The sequence below is a fragment of the Puccinia triticina genome, chromosome 13A, assembly GCF_026914185.1.
Source record: "Puccinia triticina chromosome 13A, complete sequence".
NCBI classification, from domain to species: domain Eukaryota; kingdom Fungi; phylum Basidiomycota; class Pucciniomycetes; order Pucciniales; family Pucciniaceae; genus Puccinia; species Puccinia triticina.
The window spans coordinates 1185834-1211508 of record NC_070570.1 but is presented as its reverse complement, the minus strand read 5'-3'; the positions used below and the strand labels follow the sequence as shown (position 1 = coordinate 1211508).

The window sequence follows — 25675 nt, the reverse complement described above, 5'->3', positions numbered from 1 at the left end:
CATGGACAGGGGGGGAACTCGCCGGTGCCTGCTCGGTCCCCTACAATCTCAGCTCAGGCCCGCCTGGACGCTCAGGCCCCAGGCAGGAGCGTTCCAGCTTGAGGCAAAGAGTTGAAAGATATTTATGCTATCCTGCGTCGACCATCGCCGCCCCATCCCCTCACTCGTGGAAAGAAACACTATCGTTTGCCTTGTCTTTCCTCCTGCTTGCATCTCAAGATCAAAGATTTTTTAATTTCTCAAATCCCAGCACCCTCCATGCGAGTCAACACCATGCAATCCCGCCGCTTGTTAAACGGTCTCACCATTGCTGCAGCCATTTCTCACTCTGGCGTCTCGGCCGGCGCAGCCCCAAACACATTTGAAGTTGTTGGAACCACTGGAGTGTCTGCTCAACAGTTTTTTGTCGGTGGAATCAATAAGGTGAGAGAACCTTGCAACCCAAAACTCAAGCTGAGAATTTCACATTGACCTATAAGATGTTTATAGGTGTACATCTTGGATAAAGCTGAAAACAATCCTCTGAGACTACCTGGTACTAATAAACCGGCATGGGCTACTGAATACGATCTAAGAACCAACACTTTTCGAACGATGGAAGTAGCCACCAATACTTTCTGCGCTGGTGGTGCGGCCCTAGGCAACGGAACATGGATTTCTGTTGGCGGCAATAAAGCCGTTACCTCTGGTGGACTGGACGGCGTCAATCTGGCTGCACCTTATTTCAACGACGATGGTGCCAAGTCAGTCAGGCTTCTGGATCCTTGTGACGATGATACCAAATGCCAGTGGAGTGTCAACCCCGGTGGAGCTCTTTTGCAAGCCAAGCGGTGGTATCCCACTGTTGAGACTCTTGAAGATGGTAGTGTAATTATTGTGAGCATCCCCTGAACTGCAGAGCACCTCAATCGAAACCAAAAGTTGATTGTTTGTGATGTGTGATGGTTTCCCAGATTGGTGGGTGTACCGACGGAGGTTATGTCAACGATGCCAACCAAAATATTCCAACCGTCGAATATTTCCCCTCCAAAGGCCAACCAAACAAATTGAACTTTTTGCTCACGACATTACCGGCCAACTTGTACACACTTACCTGGTTGTTACCGTCAGGGAATCTGTTCCTCCAATCGAATCTGGGTACCGAAATTTATGATTACAAAAACAACGTCGAATACCCTTTGCCTAATATGCCACACGCCGTCCGTACTTATCCGGCATCTGGGGCTACAGCAATGCTTCCTTTAACTCCGAAAAACAATGTGAGGTATTCATCAATACCCACACCTGTACTTCTTTACTGATTAGACTTTTGTGATTTCTCAGTATACCGCTACCATCCTGTTCTGTGGTGGAACCAATCTTCAGCCTGACCAATGGGTTCTAACTTTCAACATTGCTGCGTAAGTCCATTTATAATTGATTCCACAATGGTTTATCTGGCTCAGATTGCTCGTTACTCAGGTATCCTGCCGACAACTCCTGTGTGAAAATGACGCCTGACGTATCGATCACTTGGGAGGAAGAGGACTATCTCTTTGAAGGAAGAAGTATGGGCCAGTTCGTCATGATGCCAGACGGTAGATTATGGATGGGAAATGGTATTGCAAAGGGCACCGCCGGATACGGAAACACCAGTTGGGCGCTTGGCCAATCTTTTGGCTCGAATCCATTGCACTCCCCAGCGTACTATAACCCAAATGCACCGAAAGGGTCTCGATGGTCTCGTCCAAACGCTAATGCCACTGTTTCCCGGCTATATCACTCGGTTGCTTCACTATTAGCTGATGGCTCTATTCTCACAGCTGGCTCGAACGTAAGATCTCCTTACCTTATGCCTTGTTCGGCTCGATAATGATAAAATAAAAACTGTAACCTCTAGCCCAACGCCGACTACATCGCACCTGGCACACCAAACTATCCTTTCCCCACCGAGTATCGTGCAGAGAAATGTGAGTAGGGAGTACAACGCACACAATTAGCCTGAGGTCCATGGTCACTCATTTTCATTTTCGCCAGTTTACCCCGACTATTTCACCCGCACACGGCCAAGCCCGAGTGCCCTGCCTAAAACTTTATCCTATGGAGGCAATTATTTCAACGTCAGCCTGAAGTCCACCGATCTAGGAAAACAATCATCGGCACTTCCCAAGACTATTGTTTCAGTCGTAAGGACCGGCTATTCGACCCATGCCATGAACATGGGCCAGCGATTTTTGCAACTCAACAGCACATACACACTCAACGACGACGGTTCCGGGATGCTACACGTCTCACAGATGCCACCCTGTGTAGCTTGCTTCCCTCCTGGTCCCGCCATGATGTTTGTAGTTGTGGACGGGGTTCCTTCCAACGGCGTCATGGTCATGGTAGGTAACGGTCAAATTGGTACCCAGCCCACTGCTGTTGCTTCAGACTTGCCGGGCACCATCACGGATTGGACCACATCGCAAAACATGCCTTCCCCCTCGAAGAATGCCAAACACAGTTCATCCTCTGTCCTATCTTCACCCTCATCCATCATGACGGTGTTGATCAGTTTAGCAGTCCTTCACCTGATGTGATCCCGTGCGATCTTTATCAATAAGATTTTGCCACCCACAGACACTCAATCCTTCCAGAAGTTTATCTACCCTTTATTCCCAACATTGTTAATATATCCTCGTAGCTATTAACATCTTCTACCATTTGAAGCCTATCTATTTATTTCATTGTAGAAGTATTAAATTATCTTGAAACATATTTATACTCATTTGTCTGCCCAGGAGTTGTGTATGCACTCAGAGGGCAGATTTGAATTTTGAGCCCTGTTTCTTTGCCATCCATTGCAGTCTGAGCATTGATTGGACGGTGAAAAAAATTTACAAGCCACCAATATGTAGTGATTAAAAGCTTTTGCAGTTGAACAATGCATCAAAGACAGTTGACATCTGGTATGATGGGCAAGATCCATGAATTAAGGGGTTTACTATTGAAATTTACACAACTTTGTGACACATTTTAAGGTGTTTATCAACATTTTTTTAAACAGACTTCTTTGTGTTCAATGCAAAAAGCTCTTTGCACAATGTGCAGTGCACAGTTTTCAAACACTTTGCGCACTGTGGATGAAGGAAGCAATGTTTTCAATCTTCTTTTGACCAATCGATAGACCCAAAAAAATCACCAAGGAAAATACCTCTGTGATTTTTTTGGGAGTTTCTTGAAGCTTCCTTGTATGCTTAAAAAACCCACTACAAAACAATACAAGTACAATCATTTGGAGACCTGGAATTCATGTTCCCACATGGCAAAAAATCCAGATAATTTATTGAATCTTGATAAATTTTGGCCACTTTGTGCAAGAAAAAGGCTTTGAAAAATCAGTAAATTTCCCTCAAAACCTGCCAAGTGCACCAGTACGTGGTGAACTTTCCTAATTTTTGAAAGTGCTATCCTTGCACAAAGTGGCCAAAAAGTTCTAAAACATTTGGAAACATGTTTCTCATGATTCAGTAACTTGGGGTTTTTTGACCTGTGGGAACATGGATTCCAGGTCCCCAAATGACAGTACTTGTTTTTTTTCTTAGTGGGATTGTAATTTGTTAAGCATACAAGAAAGCTTTAAAAAACTCTGTTTGAAAAGTGTGCGCACTGCACAGTGCATGAAAATCATTTTGCAGTGCACAAAGTAAGTCCCTATACAAATGATTCAGTAAAAAAGAAAACAAACAAAGTGGATCAAGAAGAAAAGGTGATGGATGGTTCGGGTGTGTGATTGGTTTTGGTGGATGAGAAGGGGTGAAGGGGCAAGATTAGAAAACAAAGACACAGGGTCAGGATAGAGACCTTGAAAAAATTGCATATGTTCCACTGTGGGAGAATTGAAGTGAAATTAAGAGGAAGATTTTAGCTGCGATGTATATACATGATAGGTATACATTTATACCCGTACTCGCATGGATAAAGATATATAAGTATATACGAATTCTTGCATATATTGAGGGGAAAGAATAAAACAAGCCTAGTTTTATGATCAGGAGTGAGGAGATGATTCGTCGGTAGAAGGAAGAGGATTTGGGTTGGTTTCAAGTGGACTGAGACGGCCATCAGGAGCTCTTGTTGTAGGAGAGTGGTCAGGCTTAAGATCCCTTAGAGATGCGATGGGGAATTCAGATTTTCGAGGGCAATCGGGGTGATTTTTGCTAGTTGAACGGTGATGTTGATATAGATCTGGATGAGAATCGTCATCCTCTTCTTCTTCTGAAGTGTTCATGAGGGTCAGGCCGACGCTTTCTTCAGGAAAGGCGTCAAACAGCACGCTATCCTGGCTCCGGTAGGTGCCTAGTTGTCCCTGAGGGGAGGGATGGAAGGGGTTGGCCGAAGAGGGCATGCTCGATCGATGGTAGGACCGATGGATCGGATGATGCGTCAGCGGCTGTTCAGAACTCAAGCTCACCCGAGACGCGTCCAGACTCATACGTCCGCTCTCTAGACTTCGGTCCTGATTTTGTGCTGTCCCAGTCGGGTCGAGCCGGGAAATATTCAGCAGATACACTCCAAGGAAGGTCACAAAAAAGCCCATGAGCAGAGATAACGTGTTGACTGCGTCCTGTGTACCGAAGCCTTGAAAAAGTATCAATGAGGAGACAATCGTAGCCGTCGAGAAACAAACGTAGTAGATCGGATTGACCCTGTTGCATCAGATACAAGTCAACAAGCTGTGCGAAGATTTTAAATGAGGGGATAATGAGGAAGTACGCACACGTTGGTTGAGAACTGGTCGAGGGCTTTGTTGAAGTAATTCATCTGGACGACGATACAGCCAGCAACGACAATAGCAAATACGTAAGTTGGCAGATGGGTCAACTGATTGGATCCGGCCAAGGTCAGTTTGATTGCCACGCCGAATCCCTTGATGGCCATCACGCTGACTGAGCCGACCAATGAGCAAATCGAGATGTATACGATCGGTTCCCGAGATCCATAAGTCGGGGAGACTTTGTAGATCATGAAAACGCTGAACACCAATACGAAAAAACAATAGAACATGAACCCTGTTGACGGTTTGCAGACTTGGTATCAGCTGACTCGCGGTATGCAAATTGATCTTTGGTGAGTTTGCTTACCAGGATGCATGGCATAGCCTAGAATTTCCTCCACCGTTTTGATCTCCTTATCCTCCGGTGCATGCAGGACAATGATGATTGAGCCAAGCAAACACAGAGCACAACCAATTTTACCTATCCTTCCTAGCTTTTCCTGAAGGAAAAACGAAGCCAACACAGCACTTAAACAGAAAAAAAGCGAGGATACATTCATTAGTACACTCGTCTCAAAAAGCACTTATGTGGGGGTATTAATGGGGATAGTAAATGAAAAGAAAGCTTGAAACTGATGAACCCCAGCAAAAGTCAAAGTTGACCAACAGGAGTCGGAGCGTACCCAATAAGCACAGACAGCGCACCAAGTGGAGTTACGAGGATAGGGGGAGCAAACGTATACGCGGCGAAGTTGGCCACTGGAGTCGATTTAGCGGAAACAAATCAGGACCAAGTCGTCAAAGGGGGAAAAAACTCATGCGAAAGTAGGGGGCTAAAGATGTGTAGCTTACCCTCACCGACGACCACTACATTCCAGAGAAATTCAATGCTTGAATATCATTATTATTATTGGGATTTTTTTAGATGTATATCACGCCTTGATTGTGATGATTTTATACTGGAGGCAAACAAAGAATAAGACTAACTAGTTGTCATACCAGCCCACCAGATTGGATTCCTGAGGTATGTATGTGTCTTGGTCGATGGACCTGATTCCCTATCGGCAGCATCGATAAGACCCTGTAGAAACAAGAACGCCACGGTTAGGCCCACATTTTTGAGTGTGCAATTTGAAGGGGGGATATGCTGACTTTTTTGGTTATGATCTGTGTGGATGATTCGTAATTGGCATAGGAAAATGTAAATGAAGATGCATTAGTTGATGGTCCTTCTGTCTCTTTTGTCGCTTCGATATTGCTTGTGATTCAACTGCAGTTTGCAACTGTCTTGAAGGATAGGAGTTCTAAACTGGGAAACCAACAAAAGATGTCCCAATCGCCAAGGAAGAAGAAACGGCGAGCGCAAGGCCTATGTATCTAAGGGGCAACAATAAAGACGATTAGATGATAGCAGGTGGGACTAAGCGATAACGGTAGTGAGATCAACAAACTTGTCTTCAAGAAGACCCATCTTTCGAACGAGCTATCGTGCCTCCTGAAAGTCTGAGGGCTTTGGATTCTTGAGCTGGTCGGGGGCGTTCCAGAAGAGAACAAGTTGGTTTTGAGAGGTAGATGGGGAGGGCGGATTGACTGGCTGATAGTTTGTATGTATGTTGAAGAGGGGTGGCTTATCGGTTGTATTGCTTGTTCTTCTCTTCTTCTTGGTGTGTGGTGGATGGGACCATTCTTGGTTGATGTTGTGTTTTAGGTTTTGTAAGCTGCTGATCTGCTTCTGTTTTGTGTTTGAGTTCGAGTTTGAACTGGTTGAAGTTGTTGGTCCTGGTGGGTGGTGTTCCGTTGGTGACGAGGTGGCTGGAGTGTTTGAGTGTATGCGTGGATGTATGGGCTTAGGCAGCTTAAGTGCATAGATACGCTGGGAGGAGCGCAGGATTGTTGAGAGGGGAAAAAGATTTCCTTGTCGATCAAACGGGTTGCTATGACCGGTCTCCGTACTTTCCTTACCACACATAACTGTTGCAAGCAGGCCGAAGGGCAACGGGCAGGAAGAATGGCCAAGTGATCGTAGTCATATGTTAACCTTCGTCGAGCGAAAGACGGTCAAGTCCCCCCGTTGTCTCCCAAATGGTCAACAGGCAAATCGGTCGCCAGGCTGCCTCACAACGGCCCGAAGCCCGAGCTTAACAGTGAGAGCCCCGAAGGGGCAGCCCCGCAGGGTCTCTGTCTCACAGAGAGGCTTACCTGCAAAAACCTGTATCTGGCCTGAGAGCCCCAGGAATATCAGCCTGTATCAGGCTTTTTTTCACTCTTTTCATTTTTAAACATCAACCATTGGCCCGTTGAGGTTGCCCTTCTGGACTTAAGAAGTGCTTGGGAGTGCGCTTCTTCTGATGCAATTTGGGCCTTGTAGCTGCTGATATAATGCCTGATCCTCCTGGTTGAAATTTCCAATCATGGAGGAAAAGTGGCCATGTAGGGAGTGAAATTTACTGTACAGAACTGTACAACTCTATTAGTCATCTCAAAGGATTCTTGGAAAGGGAGCTCCTTTGAGCCAATCTCCAGCTCATGGGAGGAGGGCAATGGTGGCATGCCTACCACCAATTTGAAGAGGAGATGCAGGTCTTTCACCGGTTCAAGAGGCGGGCAACATGCCCTCTGGGAAGTGGGGGATTTGGGGGCACAAAGTTGGCCACCTGCAAAAAACACCAACTGCACGCGGGGCTCTCACACCAGGAATCGTGGATTGCACGCAAGTCCCTCCCTGACGGGAGGTTGCACTTTGTGCAAGGCGCTTCGCACCCCTGCCCCCCGGCAGGCAAGGGACTTGTGCTAAGTTTGCCCAAAGCCGACTTGAGACCTTACACATCGTGGTTTGAATCTTTGGCCACCCGGATTGACGGTAATCAGCTGGTACATAAGCTGTGCGTGTTCAGCAAGCAGGACATTTTATCCATAAACGTGTTTCATGACCAAGGATGTTGATGATGATGGGGGAGAGAAGAGGAAGAAGGACCTACCCCGACTTACCAATTGGTATTTGGGACACCAAACCCTATCACCTTGATACCGCAAGGCCCTGGAAACCCCTGATAAGTGTGGGTGCATCACCAGAGATCCAAATATCTCCGAAGATTCGCCTGTCAAGCAAGCTAGATGATATTATCCAAGGGCCAAGATGGCAAGGGTTGTCAATGGAACACCTGAACCCAAAAAAAGAGCATCATTAAGGCTTCGTTTGGAGCCGATATAAATATAGGTGATATAATCATTGGTTAATTCAATGAAAACTACAAAATTCAACATAAAGCCTCCAAATATTTTTTCTAGGCAACCTACAATACTGGTCTCTTCAATTATGAAGTCAGATTCAACTGATTCAGCCATATTCAGTACTGTAGTACCATTATATTGCTTTTGACCAAAACAAAGCAATATAATGGTATTATGGTGCTGTAGATGGCTGAATTAGTTAAATCTGACTTCATAGTTGATGAGACCAGTACTGTAGGTTTCCTACAAAAAAAAAATTGGATTCTTTATGTTGAGTTTTGTATTTTTTATTGAATTTACAAGTGATTATATCACCTATATTTATATTGGCTCCAAACAGGGCCTAAGTTTTAACATAAATGTCTGAAAAATTCATCACCATCATGAGATCTGTGATCCTTGAAGTAAGGCCCCTTTGTACATGACTGGTAGGAGAAATGATACTGATTAGATGCTACACTTAACAATAGTAGCAATTACTCATAAGAAATGCTAAACAAGATTGACAATGTTTCCACTTCATCTTTGCTCAAGAGTTGTAACTTGTATGGAAAGCTGCAGTCCATCATCAGCAATCACACCATCACGTTCTACCGCCACTCCGGCTGCAGTCAGCTTGAGAATGCCAAGATTGGAGGACTTCTCTTCAGTTTAAAATACCAGCTAAATGCTATTTTCTATCTTATTTTCTATATTGAAAGGGGAAAAACAGTGGTTTCTATGCTAATAAATAGAAAATAGAAAATAGAAATACAAAATTATGGTGTTCAAAATTGCATAAGATTTTTTTACATAAAATCATAAACTGCAATTTTGGCTGGGAGATGTCACTTTAAGTTTTATGCACGCTGACATCTCCCAGCCAAAATTGGCTTTATGATTTTATGTAAACCGTGACATGCAATTTTGAACACCATAAATACATAATAGCCTGCTTTCTAAATTGGAGGGAAGTCCTCCATTGCAGACAAGCTTCCTGGCTGGGCTGGGGTTGAGTTTGAGATGGGCATGAAGCAGTACTGGATTGATCCATATGTTTTGAATGTTTCTTGTACCAACACTGCAACAAATGCAATACTTGGAGGGTATATGGTAAACATTTTTCATTGAAGATGCATATCTAAATTTCCTATTTTTTGTTTTTAGCCATTATCTGTATTATACACTCCACTAACCTAACACAAGTCCCCCCTTGTGGCTGGCGGCAAAGCCTCCCCTCCTGCCTCATGGGCCAGGTTTCAAACACCAGGGGGGAATTGGTGGCACTCTCTGGAGAGTGCCAAGCTATAATTTTGTCATGGTTTATGTCTGAACTGGGTTTGATGTTGACCTGTAAGTAAGACCCAAGTGAGGTTGAACTGATGTGTAACTTGGATCAAGGGCATGATGGGATCATACTTATGGTATGCGCTTAAGTGGTCATGGGGAGAATTCAAGAAATAGATGATGGTGATCCCATGCAGCCATCTGGAATTCTGTATCCTGTAAGTATAATCTTCCCAAGAATTTCTAAAATACAGGCACCAGCTCAACTGCTGACCCTTCTTTGACCAAGAAATAAGGAGAGGTCATGAACTACCTTTGAGACACTCCCTGAAAGAACAAACTCCAAGAAACTCCAGCTTATCCACCGCTTCTGTCAGGGGTTACACTACCTCTATCATTTGGATATTTTTTGAATTCCTGTGACCGCTCAACTTGATATCTGAGGATCTCAACCCAGTTGCAGCACGATACCCTAGGCCGACCAGCCAGAGGTATGAATATCCACAAGAAACCCCACTCAGGTCGGGGTGCTGACCCCCGAGTTGCCCCATGAACACCAACCCAATACCAAGATTCATTAAACCCAAACCATGGACATCTGCCACTTTCTGAGTGGCTGATGTAGTGTTCATCCAATGGATTGTGGCTACTGCCCGCCTGTTCTGAGGGCAAGACAGCACTGGAGCATGATATGTCACCCGGGTTCTGTGCGGTCGCGGGTTGGTTCTAGGCCAAGTAATTTGTAGCAGATTGTAGCAGTCGGGTTAAACAACTGTGCTCAACATAGCCAACAAGGAGTTTTTCAATATCAACCGGTGTTGAGTACCTCCCGTCAGAAGTGCAACCGGACGCTATGATGAGGCTCCATGGCCCTCTCCTCAAGTTTAGCCCTGCCCCAGCACCAATTACATATATACCATGGTATTCATTTCCATGTACTGCTCTGTTGTTTAGGCTCCTACATGAGGGGAAAGGTTGGGTGATTGACTCTCCTGACAAAGGTGAATTTGACCATACTCCTGACAGCAAAGCCAGTCCCGGAGCCCCCATCTGTATCAGTGTGCGTAGAATTTAAGTCATATCTCACTGTATGTCGCTCAGCTCTTGCTTACATCATGGGATATCAATATCTGCAAGCTTGCTTCAAAGGAACCGTAACATGCAAGGGTTGTGGGCCCACACTTGTGGTATCTGGGTGAGGGCTGGATATTGGGGAAGTGGTCGGATCTTCGCTGGCATCACAAAGCCACACCAAAAACCTGATTGGATTCCACCTGCTCTGATCCTCATCAATCATCGACATAAGCAATCCCGTCGTGCCTCAGCAATGAGTAGGACCTTCTGTCTCAGCCAGTTCATCACCCCGGTATCTGGATCTCTGCCGGCCTCGCATAGTCGTGTACCACAAGCCAGCTTTCTTCAACGAGGTCGACACCGATTTCACGTATACTGTGCACCAAAACTATACATAGGAGATTTGAGCCAGATAGCAAGCGAGCAGCTGTGTCATTTACTTGGGCCTGTGTCGACTTGCTCTACTCCCGTCAACTGCAACGAGATACCACCAACCGATATTGGCCTCATCAAGCTGCGCGCTTTCGTGGTCAACAACGGTGTCCAGGCCGAGATGCGTGGTTGTGTCTTCAGCCGGGAAGAACACATCACCCGGGTTCAACGAGCTTTTGCAGCAGCACAGATTCAGCTCATACCAATCTGGAACTACAACCCAGCTGTGTTCTTCGACATTCCACATCTTGTCATCAACCAGCGAGCGGATGATGCGACAGCACAAAGAGCATGGGCCGAAGGAGCTCTTTGACAATGCCGAACCCAGTTGAAGCCGCATCAGCTTGATGCACTCGATTTCGTAAGAAAAAACGAGTCCTCCGCATTTGACCCATTATCACTCTGGAATCACCCTGCTAATGCGTGGCTCCGTGACTTCATGCATCGATGTCGCGTGAACCTGGGGGACTGGCAAGAATGCAAATCCCGAGGATCGATTCTTGCTGATGACATGGGTCTCGGCAAGACATTGACAACTCTAGCTTACGTGCTGTTGACGAGCGATTTGGCCGCCGAGTTTCATTGGGCCGACTGGGAAAATCACTCAGCCGCTACGCTGATTGTTTGCCCCCTTGCCACCCTATCAAATTGGGAGAATGAAATCAAAATCCACTTTTCAGATTCGACAATTTCTTTTTGTGTTTTCCATGGACCCAACCGGAGGAAGCTAAGTAGAACGGATCTGCAGACGTCAATGGTCGTTCTGACAACTTACGAGATGATTGGAGGGAGGGGGAATCAAGACCAGTCCACAATTCAGTCCCAGAATCTGTCTTGGTTCAGGATTGTACTGGATGAAGCACAGTGCGTAAGAAGTTCATTGCCAACTGTGGAGAGAAACTGATTGCCTGGAATGATTCTAGCCTGATCAGGAATCCAAGTTCGCATCGGACGCATCACATCCAGCAACTGCAGGCGCAGTTTATACTACTTTTAACGGGGACACCGCTCCAAAACCGCCTGGCCGACCTGCAAAGCTTGATAGCAATGTTGAAGTGTACCCCGTGGGACCAAGAACCAATCTGGAAACGATGCCTGATACCAAAAATCGCGGCCGGGGAACCTGAGGCTATTAACAGTCTGACAAAATTGATGCAAGCAATCTGTTTGAGGAGAACAAAGGCTGTGGTGCTGACGCTGCCGGAAAAGGTTGAAAACGGCATACTGGTCCAGAACAGTGCCCAATGGGAGGAAGTCTCACAGCAACTGCATCAAAGCTTTATCCAGAGTTTCGGAAGGCTGAGGACTTCCAAGACGCCGTGGAACCCCTCTGAATTCTTCCGTCAACTGGCAACGATTCGCCAATTCTGTAATCATCCCATCTTCGCCCGACATACAATGCTGCTCCAACCGACCTGGAGATGGCAGGATTCCGGAAAGATTGTCCATCTAGTGAACAGTCTGCAATCATTCCTAACAGGAGACCGCGGAATTCGACATCCCAAGGCAGTAGTATTTTCCAACTTTGTGGCATTTCTTCAAATGTGAGCGGACAGTCATCACAAGTGGTAATGTAACACACTCTGATAGTTCTTTTTTCACAGCATTGAACACGCTCTCAGCAATCATCAAATCCAACTGGCTTGGCTCAATGGAGAGTTGAGTCCCCAACAACGTGATGAGAACCTCGAAAGATTTCGGTCAGACGGAAGTTGCAATGTCTTACTGGCATCCCTCGGAGCGGCAGGGGTAGGAATTGATCTCCGATGAGCACAGAATGTGTACCTGATGGTACATAACAATTGAATGGATTGAACATGGGCCAAGCTAATATACATGTGGGTCGCAGGAACCAAGCTGGAATCCTGCGAGTGAATTTCAGGCTATCGACCGACTCTACCGCTTGGGCCAGACGAATCCGGATTTTGTTTATTGTTACTATGTTCAAGGAACTTTGGAGATGAACATATTTCAGGTACAGAGGCGGAAAGGGGAGTTGGCGTTGTAAGTTTTTTTGTTTTCCTGTTTTTGGTTCGCTGTCAGAGGGGTGGAACTGAGTAGCGGTGCGGGGGCAGGCTGAGCGTACCAACTGGAGGAAATGAACAGTACGAATGTGCTCAGATGTTGATGACCAACCTCCTTGAATGATTTGTATGTATTCAACTCACTGGAGTGATCAGAATTTACCCAATGGTTTCTAAGTGTGGCCATTCGACCGGAGCCTGTGGATTGAGAAGCTGCATGTCCGATTCAGATAGTGCGGACCAGTATGTTGGGGAATAACAGTTGGCCGGGAGGTGACGCGGTACATTTCTGACGCTGGTTGAGGAGGCAGGGCCAGATGGCTGTCTTTGAGCCTCGAGGGTGACCGCATGTACAAAAATCCGTCCATTAGTGGTGATCCTCTTCTGGGTGTATATCCTATCCAACTTCTGAGCAAAATCGGTAAATTGATCTGATTGCCAAGGTAGGGGCACCTTTACCAGAGTCTTGGTGGGTGTCGTTTTGGTGTCAGAGGTAGCTTTGATGTTGTCAAAAAGGTTTTTGACTGCGGGGAGAACCGGAAGTGTATGAAGGGTTTCTTGACGATGTTGCTGAAGCTATAATGAAGCAGATGCGAGGTTAATAGAAATATAACCCTGAGTAGGTGCGGAGGCATACCTGCATGCGCATCTTGGACTTGTGTTCAGAGTGTCGCTTTTTCGTTTTCATTTCTGGAGAAAATTTGCCAAGCCTGAATCCTTCTTGTCTACCGATGAACCACCGATGCAGAAGACCAAGTTGGATGGATGTGCTTGTGGCCTCCGCCGGATCAATAAAGAACTGTTTGAATGCCCCTGCGTGGTAGGCGTTGCGCCAGTGCTTGAGGATGAATTGAGCAAACAGCTGATTCCAGTGGCCGTCCCAAGGAAGATCCCAGACAAAAGAAGAACCGGGGAATTCAGATCTTGAGAGGTCCTCATGGAAGAGCTTGCGAAAAGTCGGGTGGACAGTCTGAGTTTTGGTAAGTAAAGCTTTAGGTGGAATTGGGTTTATGTCGTGGACAAGGACGGAGTTGGGCAAGTTAGACCCAACGTGGAAGCTGTGGGCGGACGGATGGGCCTTCCAATTGACTGAGGGTGTTTTTGAAGGGGAAGTGACTAAATTCAGGAGAGTTCGGAGGAAAGCGGACATGCTTCGAGCGCAAGGAGAGTTGGAGGTTGGGAGGATGGTCGAATACGTGGCATTCAATCTAGCAACTCCACGCGCGGGCTTGCCGTCTAGGAAGTTGCGCTTGGATGGTGGCATTGAGGGCAGGTGATTCGATGGAGGCAGGAACGCCCCAAGGAAGGTGGCATTTATCATATTTTTGTGGCAAGGTGCGAGCTCGTTGGGAACAAGGGATGGTGGTCAATTTGAGCACTGAAAGGGGTGAGGCATACATAATATGCACAATGGGGGGAGTTTGTCATGATTTGGCCTCATGCGGCCGGCATGCAGAGCTTGGTTGGTGAGTGGTACCACGGTGTCCACCCTGACGCCCGGACGAACATCAGGGTGGACACAGGGGCACACCACCATGGGCGTACTGTCAACTGTGACAGCCCAATATGTAAACCAACCGGTGAATGCCGTTGCTGATGAGGTGTCGCACCCTGGCAGATGTCCACCGCCCAGTTCGGCCAAACATGACGGCGGACACGCCCTTGTTAACCGCTCCTGAAACCTGTTGTTGGCTCATTTGTGTTTTTGTGCTGTAACTACTATGGCCTTTTGGACCTGAAGATTGAAACAGAGGAAGTCCCTTGGCCGGCAGCCTCTTGTTTCTTCCACATTGCCCATGAGTCCTTTCAGAAGACACCGCTGGAAGCCCGGACCCAGCTGAACAAGTTGCCCTCCAGCCCAGCCATGCCGGAAACCCAGCATAGTCCTGTTGAAGTCGGGCAATTGTTACTCAAACGGCCAGCCCAGTGGACTCCCTCTAGCATCTGGGACTCCTGGGTTACGACAACCCTTCCCTGCCTGACCTGTCTTAAGATGTTGGGTTCCTGCGTTTGTGATCAGTCAGCTCAAAGCAGAGAGGTTATGTTATGAAGCTAGTGATCGTCAGATCTGAAAAAAGGTCCTCTGATCAGGCCAACGGTCAGCAATGCACGCCATCACCTGGACCTGGCTCGCGCGCTTAGGGGAGCCAGCTTAGCTAATGCAATCCCATGGGCCTGGGTTTTGAGATAGCTGTGCGGCATGCGTATGTAGGTTGTGTGGCGGGGAGAAGTACAACACAGGTGGAGTGCTGCGACAAGCTCTTCTGCACAGCTGACTAGGCAAACGGCCAAGCGGGACAAAGTAGCCGATGGCACCACAACAAGCTCGCTTGTTGCCGGGTAGCACACCTTGGGTGCCAGGCGGCTGCACGAGAGCATAGAGAATACAATTTCCTGGTCATGACACTGTTGCAGATATGCATTTGCCTCGCTCTCCATCACTTGTGAACATGAAACTTGGCAAGCACTACACCATGTTGGCACATGTAGCAGCGACATGAGGAGTTCGTGACATGTTATGCTTGAAGTCATTATTCAACCAACGCTAATTCCGGTTCCCATTGACAAATTTATCGACTGCTTGCAGTTGTGCACTGTATGGGGATTTTGAAGTGGTGAGAAAAGCGGGACTTTGCTTCTGGATAAAAAAAAGAACTTCACCCCCACCCTAGTGTTCCAAATGTTCATTGACACTTCAACTGCGTCCTGGTGTCACTCCCTCAGGGGCAGATACCGTCTCAAAGTTAACCGGACCTGGAGGCGGGAAGTGGATGGGTGAAGATTCTGTCAGTCACTGAGAAGAGGTGGGTCTTCTGCTGCACATACCTCTTCCGGCTTGCATCCTGATTGCGTTCCAGGTCGCTGTCACATTTGGAACTGCCCATCGGGGGATCTTCATTCCATGCGCATCTGCGTACAACTTGCCTTGAAATCGGTAAGCAAGGTTCCAATTGGTCCAGTTGTTATCGTTGGTGGCTGATTCCCTTTTGACGCGGTCCATTTCTGAGTTGACAAGTTTCTGCTTCTCTCGAAGCCATTGAAGCTGACTAGGATTGAACACAGAAGGGTTGTTCATTTCCTGAGTTCGATCTGATGAGTAGAGAGGCACGGTGGATGGGTGATGGATTGGTGTTGGCAGAATGAGCTTTCTCTGATGTTGGGACGAGGTCCTAGTGCGCGGGAGAATATAAACGCCTCTGGCTCCATAACCCCTATTACGTCCTTATCAGAACGGGTCCAGCACACTTACACGATAGGCAAGGGTTCCACAAGGTCAGCTTTTCAATGCCGGGACAAGTGGGGTAGCTAGAGTGGGCCTGAATCTCGTCATCGCGACTCAACTATGTTGAGTGGCCAACGACGAGTTGGTGGAGTTAAAGGCGGTTTTGGCCTGGAGACAGGTTGCGATGACACGAGTGCAACTCATCTCCCCACGTTTAATTGTGTTTGTGTTGAGACATGAGGAGTACAATCATGTGCCAAGCCGGGCAGGCAGCAAGTCATCAGATAGGCTGCCTTGGCTGTGTGTCAATGGCATGATGGACCAAGGGCAGGGGTGCTTTGTGAATCGAAGATTTGCGGAGGCCGTGGAGCTGGCCATAGCAGCACATATTGAGTGGCTATTAGGCAGTTTGTGGTGGTTGTACAATCTTCTACAACACAGCCCACACATGCATTGGCCGAAGTATTAACTGTGGTTTTAGGAGTACAGCAGTGGTCATCCCAGTCCGGCGTGACTTTAATTTGTGATATTTTTCAAGTCAAAATATTTTACTTACCCTCCAAACCTCTATACTCACAGCATAGATTCAAAGTATGGTGAACCCACCCAAGTATGTCTGTCATTGTGAACCCGCCGGGTGCAAGACCATGCAACACGAGGAGGAAGACGGAGTCATTGTCGCGGGCAGGGTCGTGTCCAAAAGGGTTTTTGACAAGCACCAGATGCAAGTGGCCCTGGAGCTGTCCAGGCGCACCGTGGCTCAACCAGCAGATTTCTCAGGACCCTCGAACCAAGATTTAGTGAGTAGAAATCCAAATCAGCATTGCCGAGACTTTGACGTTGAGGATTGGGCAGCTGACCTGGGGACATTTGAAGGGTGCTCCGCAGGCCTCGACTTCTGTTTCAGGAGGCACCCCAAATCCAACACTAGTCTATCTGGATGAGGCCTTTTGCAAACAAGTGATGATCCAAATGGCGTCATCGGTATTCTCCAACAGGCTCAGCAAGGCAGGGGCGGTGGATTTCTTACAAGCTGCCCGTGAAAACGTTGTGTTGCTCGGCCCTTCGGAAAAAAATTGACACGAGCACAATCGTCCGACAAATCCCAAAGACGCAGGAGGCGGTATTCCATCGGCTTGGCTTGAACCCTGAGGTGACCAGTCAAGTATGTTGTGTACGTTGTTTCAAATTGTACCCAATGGCAACCGTACATGGGAAGGGTAAACAATGTACAGAACGTTACCTGTCACCTAAACAAGGTTATTGCAAGTGGGCTGAGTCGCAAAAACTCACTCCAACTTGTGACGAGCCGCTTTACAAGATCAATCAGAGCAGTCACGAAACGCCTGTTCGAACATTCAACTACGTTTCTCTCAAGTCTTGGTTACGGCGACGCCTCCTGGAACCTTCTTTTGAGGCCTTGTTAGAGTTCAGTCTGGCGGCAAACAACTGGCAGGAAGATCAACCCATGGAAGATGTCTGGCACGGTTGTGTGTGGCGCGAATTTCCCAACTCAGATGACGGCACTGGACGATTTACACAAACTTCTGGGAACCTTGTCTTCAGTTTATATCTCGATTGGTTTGGCCCGGAAGGAAGCTCGAATCTGGGAAAACACACAACCGTTGGGGCAATCACTTTAGTCTGCCTGAATCTACCCGCAACTCATCGATACAAACCGGAAAACATTTTCCTCTTCGGAATTATCCCAGGCCCCAAGGAACCTAGACAGGAGCAACTCAACCACGTTTTGCAACCTCTTGTTGATGAGCTGAAGGAATTCTGGAAGGGGGTTGCATTGCAGTCTGCCAGTCTTCCTGTCGTTGGGAGGACCATCCGTGTTGCGGTTTTCCCGCTCATTGCAGATCTACCGGCGCTTTGTAAGACTGCCGGATTTGGAAGTCACGCGGCGACCTTGTTTTGCTCTTTCTGTCTGCTACCAAAATCAGCAATAGATGAGACGGATCCCGACAAGTTTCTTTGTCGGACGGATGATGTTCACCTCCAAAACGCCTCCGAGTGGCAGAAATTGGAAAATTTCACGGAAAGGAAGCGGTTCTCCAAAGAGAAGGGCGCGCGGTGGAGTGTCCTGAACGAGTTGCCCTACTGGCGACCCATTCAACACTGCTCGGTGGAACTGATGCATGCTTTGGTCCTGGGTGATCTGAAAGACCACAGCATGCAGTTCCTGTCTCTGCCCGCAGCGGGGGCACAACTCAAGTCCATGCAAGAGCTAGACGATGCATGGCAGAACAGTAAATCTTACACTGAGCCTCCTTTCAACGAGCGGTTTGGTGTGTCGAGAAAGTCAAAAGGGAAGAGGAAGCTAGATCATTCGGGAACCGCAAGTCCAAGAGCCGAAAGACCTACCAAAAAGAGCCGTTCAAGTGCACCTCATGAGGCTGGTCCGAGTGCCCCCCCTCCTAGTCACTTGGATTCCTCTGGCACCTCCGGAGCCCGGCCCGGGGAAAGCTCTGATTCGGCATCAACACATTCCTATTCGCTGCGCCTAAGGAAGAAGGCACTTTACGAATTGAATCCAGATGAGGATCCGAGCAACAGTGATGAAGAGACCGGCAGTGACTACACTGTCACAGGTATGCAAAGGGGGACTCTCGCCTCAGTCGCAGCGGCTGAAGATAAGGATCACCCCAAGCTTCTGCCGGAGGAACTAGATGTTGTCCGAAGGACCATCCTACATACTGTTCTGCCGTCGTGGATTGATCAAGTGCCTCACAATTTGGGCTCTGTGACTCACGGATCACTGAAGGCAGCCAAGTGGTTGATCCTATATAAGGTCTACTATCCTGTTGCTCTCATTCCGCTCTGGGTAAAGTCTCTCGGGGAAGCTGCTACGCCGGAAAGCAAACAACAAATCTTGGCCCTGCTAGAATCAACCTCCACACTGGGTAAAATTGCCCATTTCCTGACTCTTCCAAGCATTCACGTCCGAGATCTCAGAGAGCTCGATAGCTTGATATTGAGTTACCGAAACTGTCTGCAGAAAGTATGGCCTGGTAAAACCAGCAAACCACATCTGCATCTTACCCAGCACTTCTCCGATGTTATCAGGAGGTTTGGCCCTCCCCGATCAACCGCGGCGTGGGCGCAGGACTGGGTGAACGGGATGTTACAGAGGTTAACCACAAATCATCACCTTGGTTCGTGTAAATTTCTGTCGATGTTACTACGCGGAACAGGTCCTGATGTACTGTTGATGTTTTGCAGACGATATTCCCAGGACGTTGTTGCACAAGTGGCATATCAACTCAAATTTGTGTTTGCTTCGCCGCAACACACAGGGGTTACACTCCTCCGAAGGTGTGGAGGAGGATACAGAAACACCGGTCAAATTAACCCTGGATCAGCCTACGTTGCAAAAGTGGAAACGTGCGGTCTGCGGAAAAGAAGGCACACGAGCCAAACTTGAGTTGACTCCAGCTATGCAAAACCTCGATCCCACGGTGGAAGTGCTCCGAAGCTTTCAGATCAACCGCAAGACCTTCACGGCAGTTGAGCATCATGAAGGTAACAGCATGGTGGAGTTTCACTTGGGCAAGGACCAAAGATTTGGTCAGATAGAGCACATCTTTGAATCTGACCAAACACCTCAGCAGAGGTGGTTCATTGTGAACCCATTCAAGGAACTCCAAAGACTCGAAGATCCATACGGTGACTATCCCGATCTCAACTGTCGTCTGGTCAGGGACGATCATGATGCGTCTGTGGTAGTCGAGGCAAATCGGGTGATTGGGCATGCAGCTATGACGCGCAACATAGGGGGAACATTCGGTATTGCCGCAAAGACAATCAGTGCAGTTGGATTGGGTACCGCGGTGAGTGACCTTGCATGAATGGCCTCTGTTTGTTGTTTTCTCAGTGCCTAATCATGATTGTTTGTGCCTGTGTGGGTCCCCGAAGGGCTGGGAGAGCCTCGTCGAAGACTCCTTGTAGAAAGGGATCAAGGGGAGCAGTTGCGTCTGCGGGGAAGGTTTTTTGGCCAGCCGCGGAGGGCACAATTAGAAGGGGTGGGCGCCTTCAAGAGGTCATCCTCTTCTCCCGAGGGCTACCCGATCCCAGACCAACTTCTTTCCTTCTTCTGTTGTATCTCGGCTGCAACTGTGTCTTGACTTTATAATTATCCAGATATTGCATTGTTCCGCCTAAGTTGCAACATATTTATTCCCCCATTGGGCCCCAGCTTTGTTTCTGATCTTTTCAGGTTGGATTATAAGTTACAACAGGCACACATTCCCCCCAAGCAGATCCATCCCACGGCCTTCTTCACCACCATCGACCTAGCCTCTGGTGGCCCTGCCTACTACTGCCATACACACTTCGTAGATGAATAACCCAACCACTCCCGCTGATCAGCAGGGTGATCCCCCCCCCAGTCCTGATCAAGACGTCCAATGGATCTCTGCCCTGGTTGATCGTCTGGTCCCCGAGTTTAAAGATAGGGCCACGAATCCGGAGGGTCAATCCGCGATGAACACCGATGCTGAGGGCAAGTCGAGGTCCTATCTGAGAATGTACCCAGCAATTAAAATTACAGCACGAGTCAGCTGATCTGTTGCCTCTTTTTTAGGTGGTGGTCGTGGGGAGGCCCAGAATAAACCAGTGGAGGTCGGCGATAGCTCACAATTGGACCCAAAGTTTGTAGTGGAGAATGCTAGGAAAGGAAGGATGGAAGCGGAGGAGATGAACGGCAAACGACGATCCGGGCGTCGTGCGAAAGGAATAGCTGAAAAGGGCGCGCTCACCAAGCACTGCAACAAATATTCGCGGGATATCCAAGGATTTGTCAAGTTTTTCCTTGGCTATCCGGAAAAACCACAAGATTACCCCCAAACTCCTACTGAAAAAGAACTAGCTGATCTATACTGGGTTGAAAAGAGAAGTCAGGCTATAATAACCCAGCTCGATCGACTTCGTGAAGCACTATCCGGCAAGAGCCCCGCGGAAATCAACCATTTTGTTGCCACTGCCGAAAAAGAGATACGGCGCCATGCGGTCTCACCACCATTCACTTCGGTTGTTGTCAAACGTGCAGCCAAAGGCTGCAAGCCAATCAGCCCCCAAACCCAAGCTGATGTCGAAAGGTCCCTGGCATTCGCGGGCATAAGTAGGATGACCTTTGAATGGGCGAAGGGACCGGGGGACAGCTCTGGATGGAATTCAGCAGTTGTTGAGCTACTAGCTGTCAAGGCTGTCGAGTGGATTCGCCGAACAACCCAAGTCAGTGACGCGCAAGCCGGCGAAGCCCCGGCGATCATCCATCGGTGGCTCCAGACTAAAGCACGAGAGCTGCGGGACTATCAAGATATGCCGCTTGACGTGTACGATCAGATGAAGGGCGAGAAATCGGCGAAGGGACAATACCAACGCTGGAAGAAGAAGGTAAGTAACTCCAAGATCCAGAGAGGAGATTTTCCCGGCCTTGCAAATCTGTATATTGACCAATCATCATCTCGCGAAACGCAGATCAAGGAAAACAGATGCGGAGCAGTAGACAAGCTGTTTCCCAAAAATATCGCGCTGGCACACATCGTGGAGCAGAAAGAGTGCGGCTCTGACATAGAAGATGGCGGCCCAAATAACCACCCGATCAGCCTTGTGCCTGAATGGCGGAGCGACGACCTCACGACAATCCTCCACTGCATCAACAAGATGGTCCAAGCCCAGGCAAAGCACCGCCAAACGATTGCAACCCATGCCAAGATGTATCCTCGCTCACGACGCAACTTCAAACCGACAAAGGGAATCATTGGAGTCACCCGAGGATTGCCGCTCGATTGCTATAGGAAAGAATACTGGTCGAAACTCAGCACTTATGAGCAGGAGACTGTGTCGACGGTAGCAGCAATAGACCTCAGTACGATCGCAAAAAACCTAGAAGATATCTGCTTCCGACACACTAGCACCACTGGCACGAGTTCATCCGCCCAAGCGCCAAATTCCACCGGCCTACCACCGGCGGGGCCCAGTGGGTCAGCTCCAAATCCCGCTGTGATATCGACGGGCATGATGCAGGTGGACACTTGAAGGGCTGTCCCATGCAGGGATGGAGCCTCCACGAAGCGGTATAATTCATAATTCCCTTTATATAAATCTTGTAGTTGTAACCTCTTTATGAGTGCCCTCAGAGACGATGACAATACACGCGTCACCCCTGAGTGAGGCTCAGGCTGACTTTCCACCCATCCTTGCTACATGGCCCTCGGGCAGAGGCAGGACTCCGAGGCCACCCTGCTCGTGTCCACCCTCACGTCCGGCCGAACGTTGGGGGAGACAACCATGTGGGCACTGTGGGCATGACCGGGTTCTTGCCCTATACGCTGTCCACCACAACCATCGGCCAAAGGTCGGGGTGGACAAGCACAGGATGTCACCCCTCCTGCGGCGCACCTATCACCCTTGCTGCCTACAGCAATGACATCTCATCACCCAAGAGCCGATGGAGTTGCTCCTTTGCGCACGCGCTTACAGGCCACGCGAGAGGTGTGGGTTCATGAATTTGGGGTGTTGGCCGGGGCAGCCCTTCACCACCGGAGTGAGGTTGCTTGCACAAGCAATCATTGGTCCCCGACACGGGGCCACATTCCCAGTCTTCATCTGCCCTTCCTATTCTACCCAAACACGCTCAAGATGGGACCTCCTGGCTAGCTGGTGGGTCATGTTATGGCTGAAGAGGGTGGGGAGCCCACAATGTGTGCGGTGCACAACCCTCTGGTTTCATTGGTTGTCTCGCATCGGTGTCAGTAATGATTGATAAGCACCACCAGAGGCACTGCGCTCAATCATCGCTCCTTCCGCAATGCAGTTGGGTCGGCTTCACGTGTCTCCCAAACCCAAGCACCTCTGCCAATAATGCTGTGGGTGCGCATTGATAGGGTCATGTGGGGCCGTCAGAGTTATACAGAGATCGGCTGAAGCACCAACAATCGGTGGCGGGGTTGTGATATGTGCTTGTGACTTGTCCACGCCGGCCGGCATCTGATGCACACCATGACGCTCGGCCGAACGTCAGGGTGGACAAATGCCAAATGATCAGCCGGGCCTGATGTCTCAACCATGTGGCAGATCAAGCCTACCAAGGCCCCACCCCAATGAGCTTTCAGGCGTGCCTGAATCATCTCGACACCCAAGTTGTGCTATTCTCCGCGTACCGAAGGATCCAACTGCAGGACCCACTGTCAACGCCTGCCCAGGGAGCTCATTCACCACTTCAAGATCTATCCACCTGCTGACCCAAGCCGTCGCCACGCTGCCAAAGTGTCACACTACGGATAATCTAGGCAACTATGTTGTCCACTGTGACGTTTGGTAGAACATCTGGAAGACTGAGCATGCAGCACCGAGTGCTACATACATGCTCAGTCCTCCCCCTACATTTACCCTGCCACAGCACAGATCCGGCCGCGCTGCCCTTGAACCAAGTCACGTCCTCACCCCGCAATATCATTGCCCTGATCAAGGATCTCTCCCTGGCCTATCACCGGGAGGAGCCACATTGTGCACGCTGAGCATGGGGGTGGGAACGGATCTCCCATGCTCAGCGTGCGTCACGCTTGCCCAATTACATATCATCATGTGCAAATAAGGGAAGCCATCATCAGCAGCGGGGTATTCGGTCACCCAAAGCCAACATTCTTGTAGATCTTCTCAAAGGGAGAAGTTGAAAGTGACCCCACACAGCTCCCATACAATTGGGGCCCCACAAAGGACAAGTGCCCCCTTCTTCTGTCGCCCATAAATACCGGGTTCTCCTGACCCTGCCCTCGCTCTTTTGCCCACTCATCGTCCTCCGCTTTCCTCACATTCCGCCACTCTCAAACCCATTCTTCCTCTTCAGATTTAATCCACACCCACCAACATGAGTGATCGCCCTCCATCAAACCCGTCCGACCAGTCTACACCCACCCCTCCTACCAGTGATCGGCTGTCTGCCACTCCACCTCCCAGTAAGTCAAATCTCAGCCATTCCTGCTTGTCCTGCCGTGCCAAAGCTGATTTGGCGTTGCATCAGCTGAACAGGACCTCCGTCAGAACTATCCGGGGCTTCTGACCGCCCCACCTTCATTCTCCCAGTTTGCCCTTCAGAACCTCCCGTTGGTATCCTCCGCCTCCCTTGAACCTCAAGAATCCATTCTGTCAACCGAGATCCAGGAGATTACCGCGGATGAGTTTGATCGCAGCATTGGAGCTGCCGAGCAACAAACTCTAGCAATCCTTGCCCTCAAGTTACCCCGTAGCTGCAAACGCAAAGCTCAAGATCTAGCATTTTCCATCAGACGGAGCAGACAAAGTGGGTCGTCCTGTATCCTCATGATCCACCAATTCAATGCCTTGCAACTCACCACCCACCTTCTCCCTACAGAATGGGAACAAACCGGCATTGTCCCCGATGACGAGGATATCAGAATTGCCCAACCCACCAGCCCCTCAACCACAGCGGTTTCAATGGGGAAGCCATTCCACAAGCGGCCACCCATCAAACGAGGACCAAAGGAGAAATTGGTTAAGGTGGTCAATCTCCTTGACAAGACTCCAGCATCGGCCAGCACTTCCCTAGCGCCAATCATGACTCCTCAGACAACCCTAGCCGGCCTCCCACCTACCGACTCGCTGGACAAGGACCAATTCTCCTGGGAAGACGTGGTCCCCGCCGGCGCTGAGCCATCCTTTTGGGCAGCCCTTGGCAACCAGCAGCCCAACGCCGTTGCCGACAAAACTAGCCAAAATCTACGTCTTGCCAGACCTGACGACGACCCATCTCAAGTCACACTGCCCGGTGGTGCGCAACCAGACGCTTCCACACACCCTCAATTGAGCGATCCCACCGCCGAGGGATCAACTACTTCCGAACACGGTTTGGCCCCCCAGCAATCCCTATCCCCCGCGCCTCACAAAGACGCTACAGCGAATCAGACATCTGGGGAGCCTCAATCCCTCCCGCTTCCTACGGCTGAGCATGGCCCCACTCCTGCTGCTAGTGGTCCCTCGAATTCGACCACAACTCATACTGATCAGCGTCCAACTGAATCATCCGAACAGACCACCACCTCTCCACTTCCTCACCTCACGATCATTAAGTCTGACCAGATCCGAGCACAAGTGGTTTCTATCACTCTGGAGTGGGCTGGATCGAAACCGTCCTGGTCCAAGTATGTGGCCACTTGGAATTCTCTCTCCCATTTGCTCGAAAACTGCGCCCAGGGTCTGCACAATCCACCTCTGGCCGCTCCCTCCTTCCAATTGGGACGCATCTCCTGCTCCTATTCCTCTTGGATCCAGACAATAACATCTCTGGGTGAGTTTGACTGCTGGTCGATGGTGCGACTTGATTTACAACAGCTGACAGTCTCCTTCTACCTCAGCCAATGAATTCCTCAGCCCCTCTCATCAGGAGCAGTGGTATTGCCCGGATTTGCTCGACTTCCCACTGCTAACTGAGTTTGGCAATAAGAACAATGACCTCGCGCCTGGCTCCTTCATTCCCCCTTTCAAAAGAACTCAACACCCGGAGTCCACTCTTGTCCGTTGCTTGTACCGATTGCACTACCCCCCCCAATACGTCACCGCCGAATGGGCCAAGGTTGTCGCCGCCTCCGTTGAACTGATGGCTGATAGTTTTTTCATCCCGCCACCAATCAACTCCCAACCAACGGACAATCACGTCACAAG

At 49.0% G+C, this 25675-nt stretch overlaps 4 protein-coding genes across 4 annotated transcripts; 3 read left to right on the top strand and 1 right to left on the bottom strand.

Annotated features, from left to right (window-relative positions):
• Positions 1–258: 258 nt before the first annotated feature.
• Positions 259–2561, top strand: PtA15_13A124 (uncharacterized protein; the record flags this gene model as incomplete). The annotated part of the gene is made up of 7 exons (XM_053162290.1): positions 259–423; positions 490–876; positions 954–1259; positions 1324–1400; positions 1462–1813; positions 1880–1949; positions 2017–2561. 7 exons carry the CDS (start codon positions 259–261, stop codon positions 2559–2561), a joined length of 1902 nt encoding a protein of 633 aa, XP_053026280.1.
• A 1451-nt stretch (positions 2562–4012) lies between these two features.
• Positions 4013–6209, bottom strand: PtA15_13A123 (uncharacterized protein; the record flags this gene model as incomplete). Its single annotated transcript, XM_053162289.1, has 9 exons — positions 4013–4670; positions 4742–5033; positions 5106–5266; positions 5422–5497; positions 5591–5605; positions 5726–5819; positions 5891–5905; positions 6049–6115; positions 6190–6209. 9 exons carry the CDS (start codon positions 6207–6209, stop codon positions 4013–4015), a joined length of 1398 nt encoding a protein of 465 aa, XP_053026279.1.
• A 14123-nt stretch (positions 6210–20332) lies between these two features.
• Positions 20333–20604, top strand: PtA15_13A122 (uncharacterized protein; the record flags this gene model as incomplete). Its single annotated transcript, XM_053162288.1, has 2 exons — positions 20333–20499; positions 20577–20604. 2 exons carry the CDS (start codon positions 20333–20335, stop codon positions 20602–20604), a joined length of 195 nt encoding a protein of 64 aa, XP_053026278.1.
• Positions 20605–24571: 3967 nt separating this feature from the next.
• PtA15_13A121 (uncharacterized protein) lies at positions 24572–24960 on the top strand (the record flags this gene model as incomplete). Its single annotated transcript, XM_053162287.1, has 2 exons — positions 24572–24785; positions 24875–24960. The coding sequence occupies 2 exons, from the start codon at positions 24572–24574 to the stop codon at positions 24958–24960; spliced, it is 300 nt and encodes a 99-aa protein (XP_053026277.1).
• Positions 24961–25675: the final 715 nt, after the last annotated feature.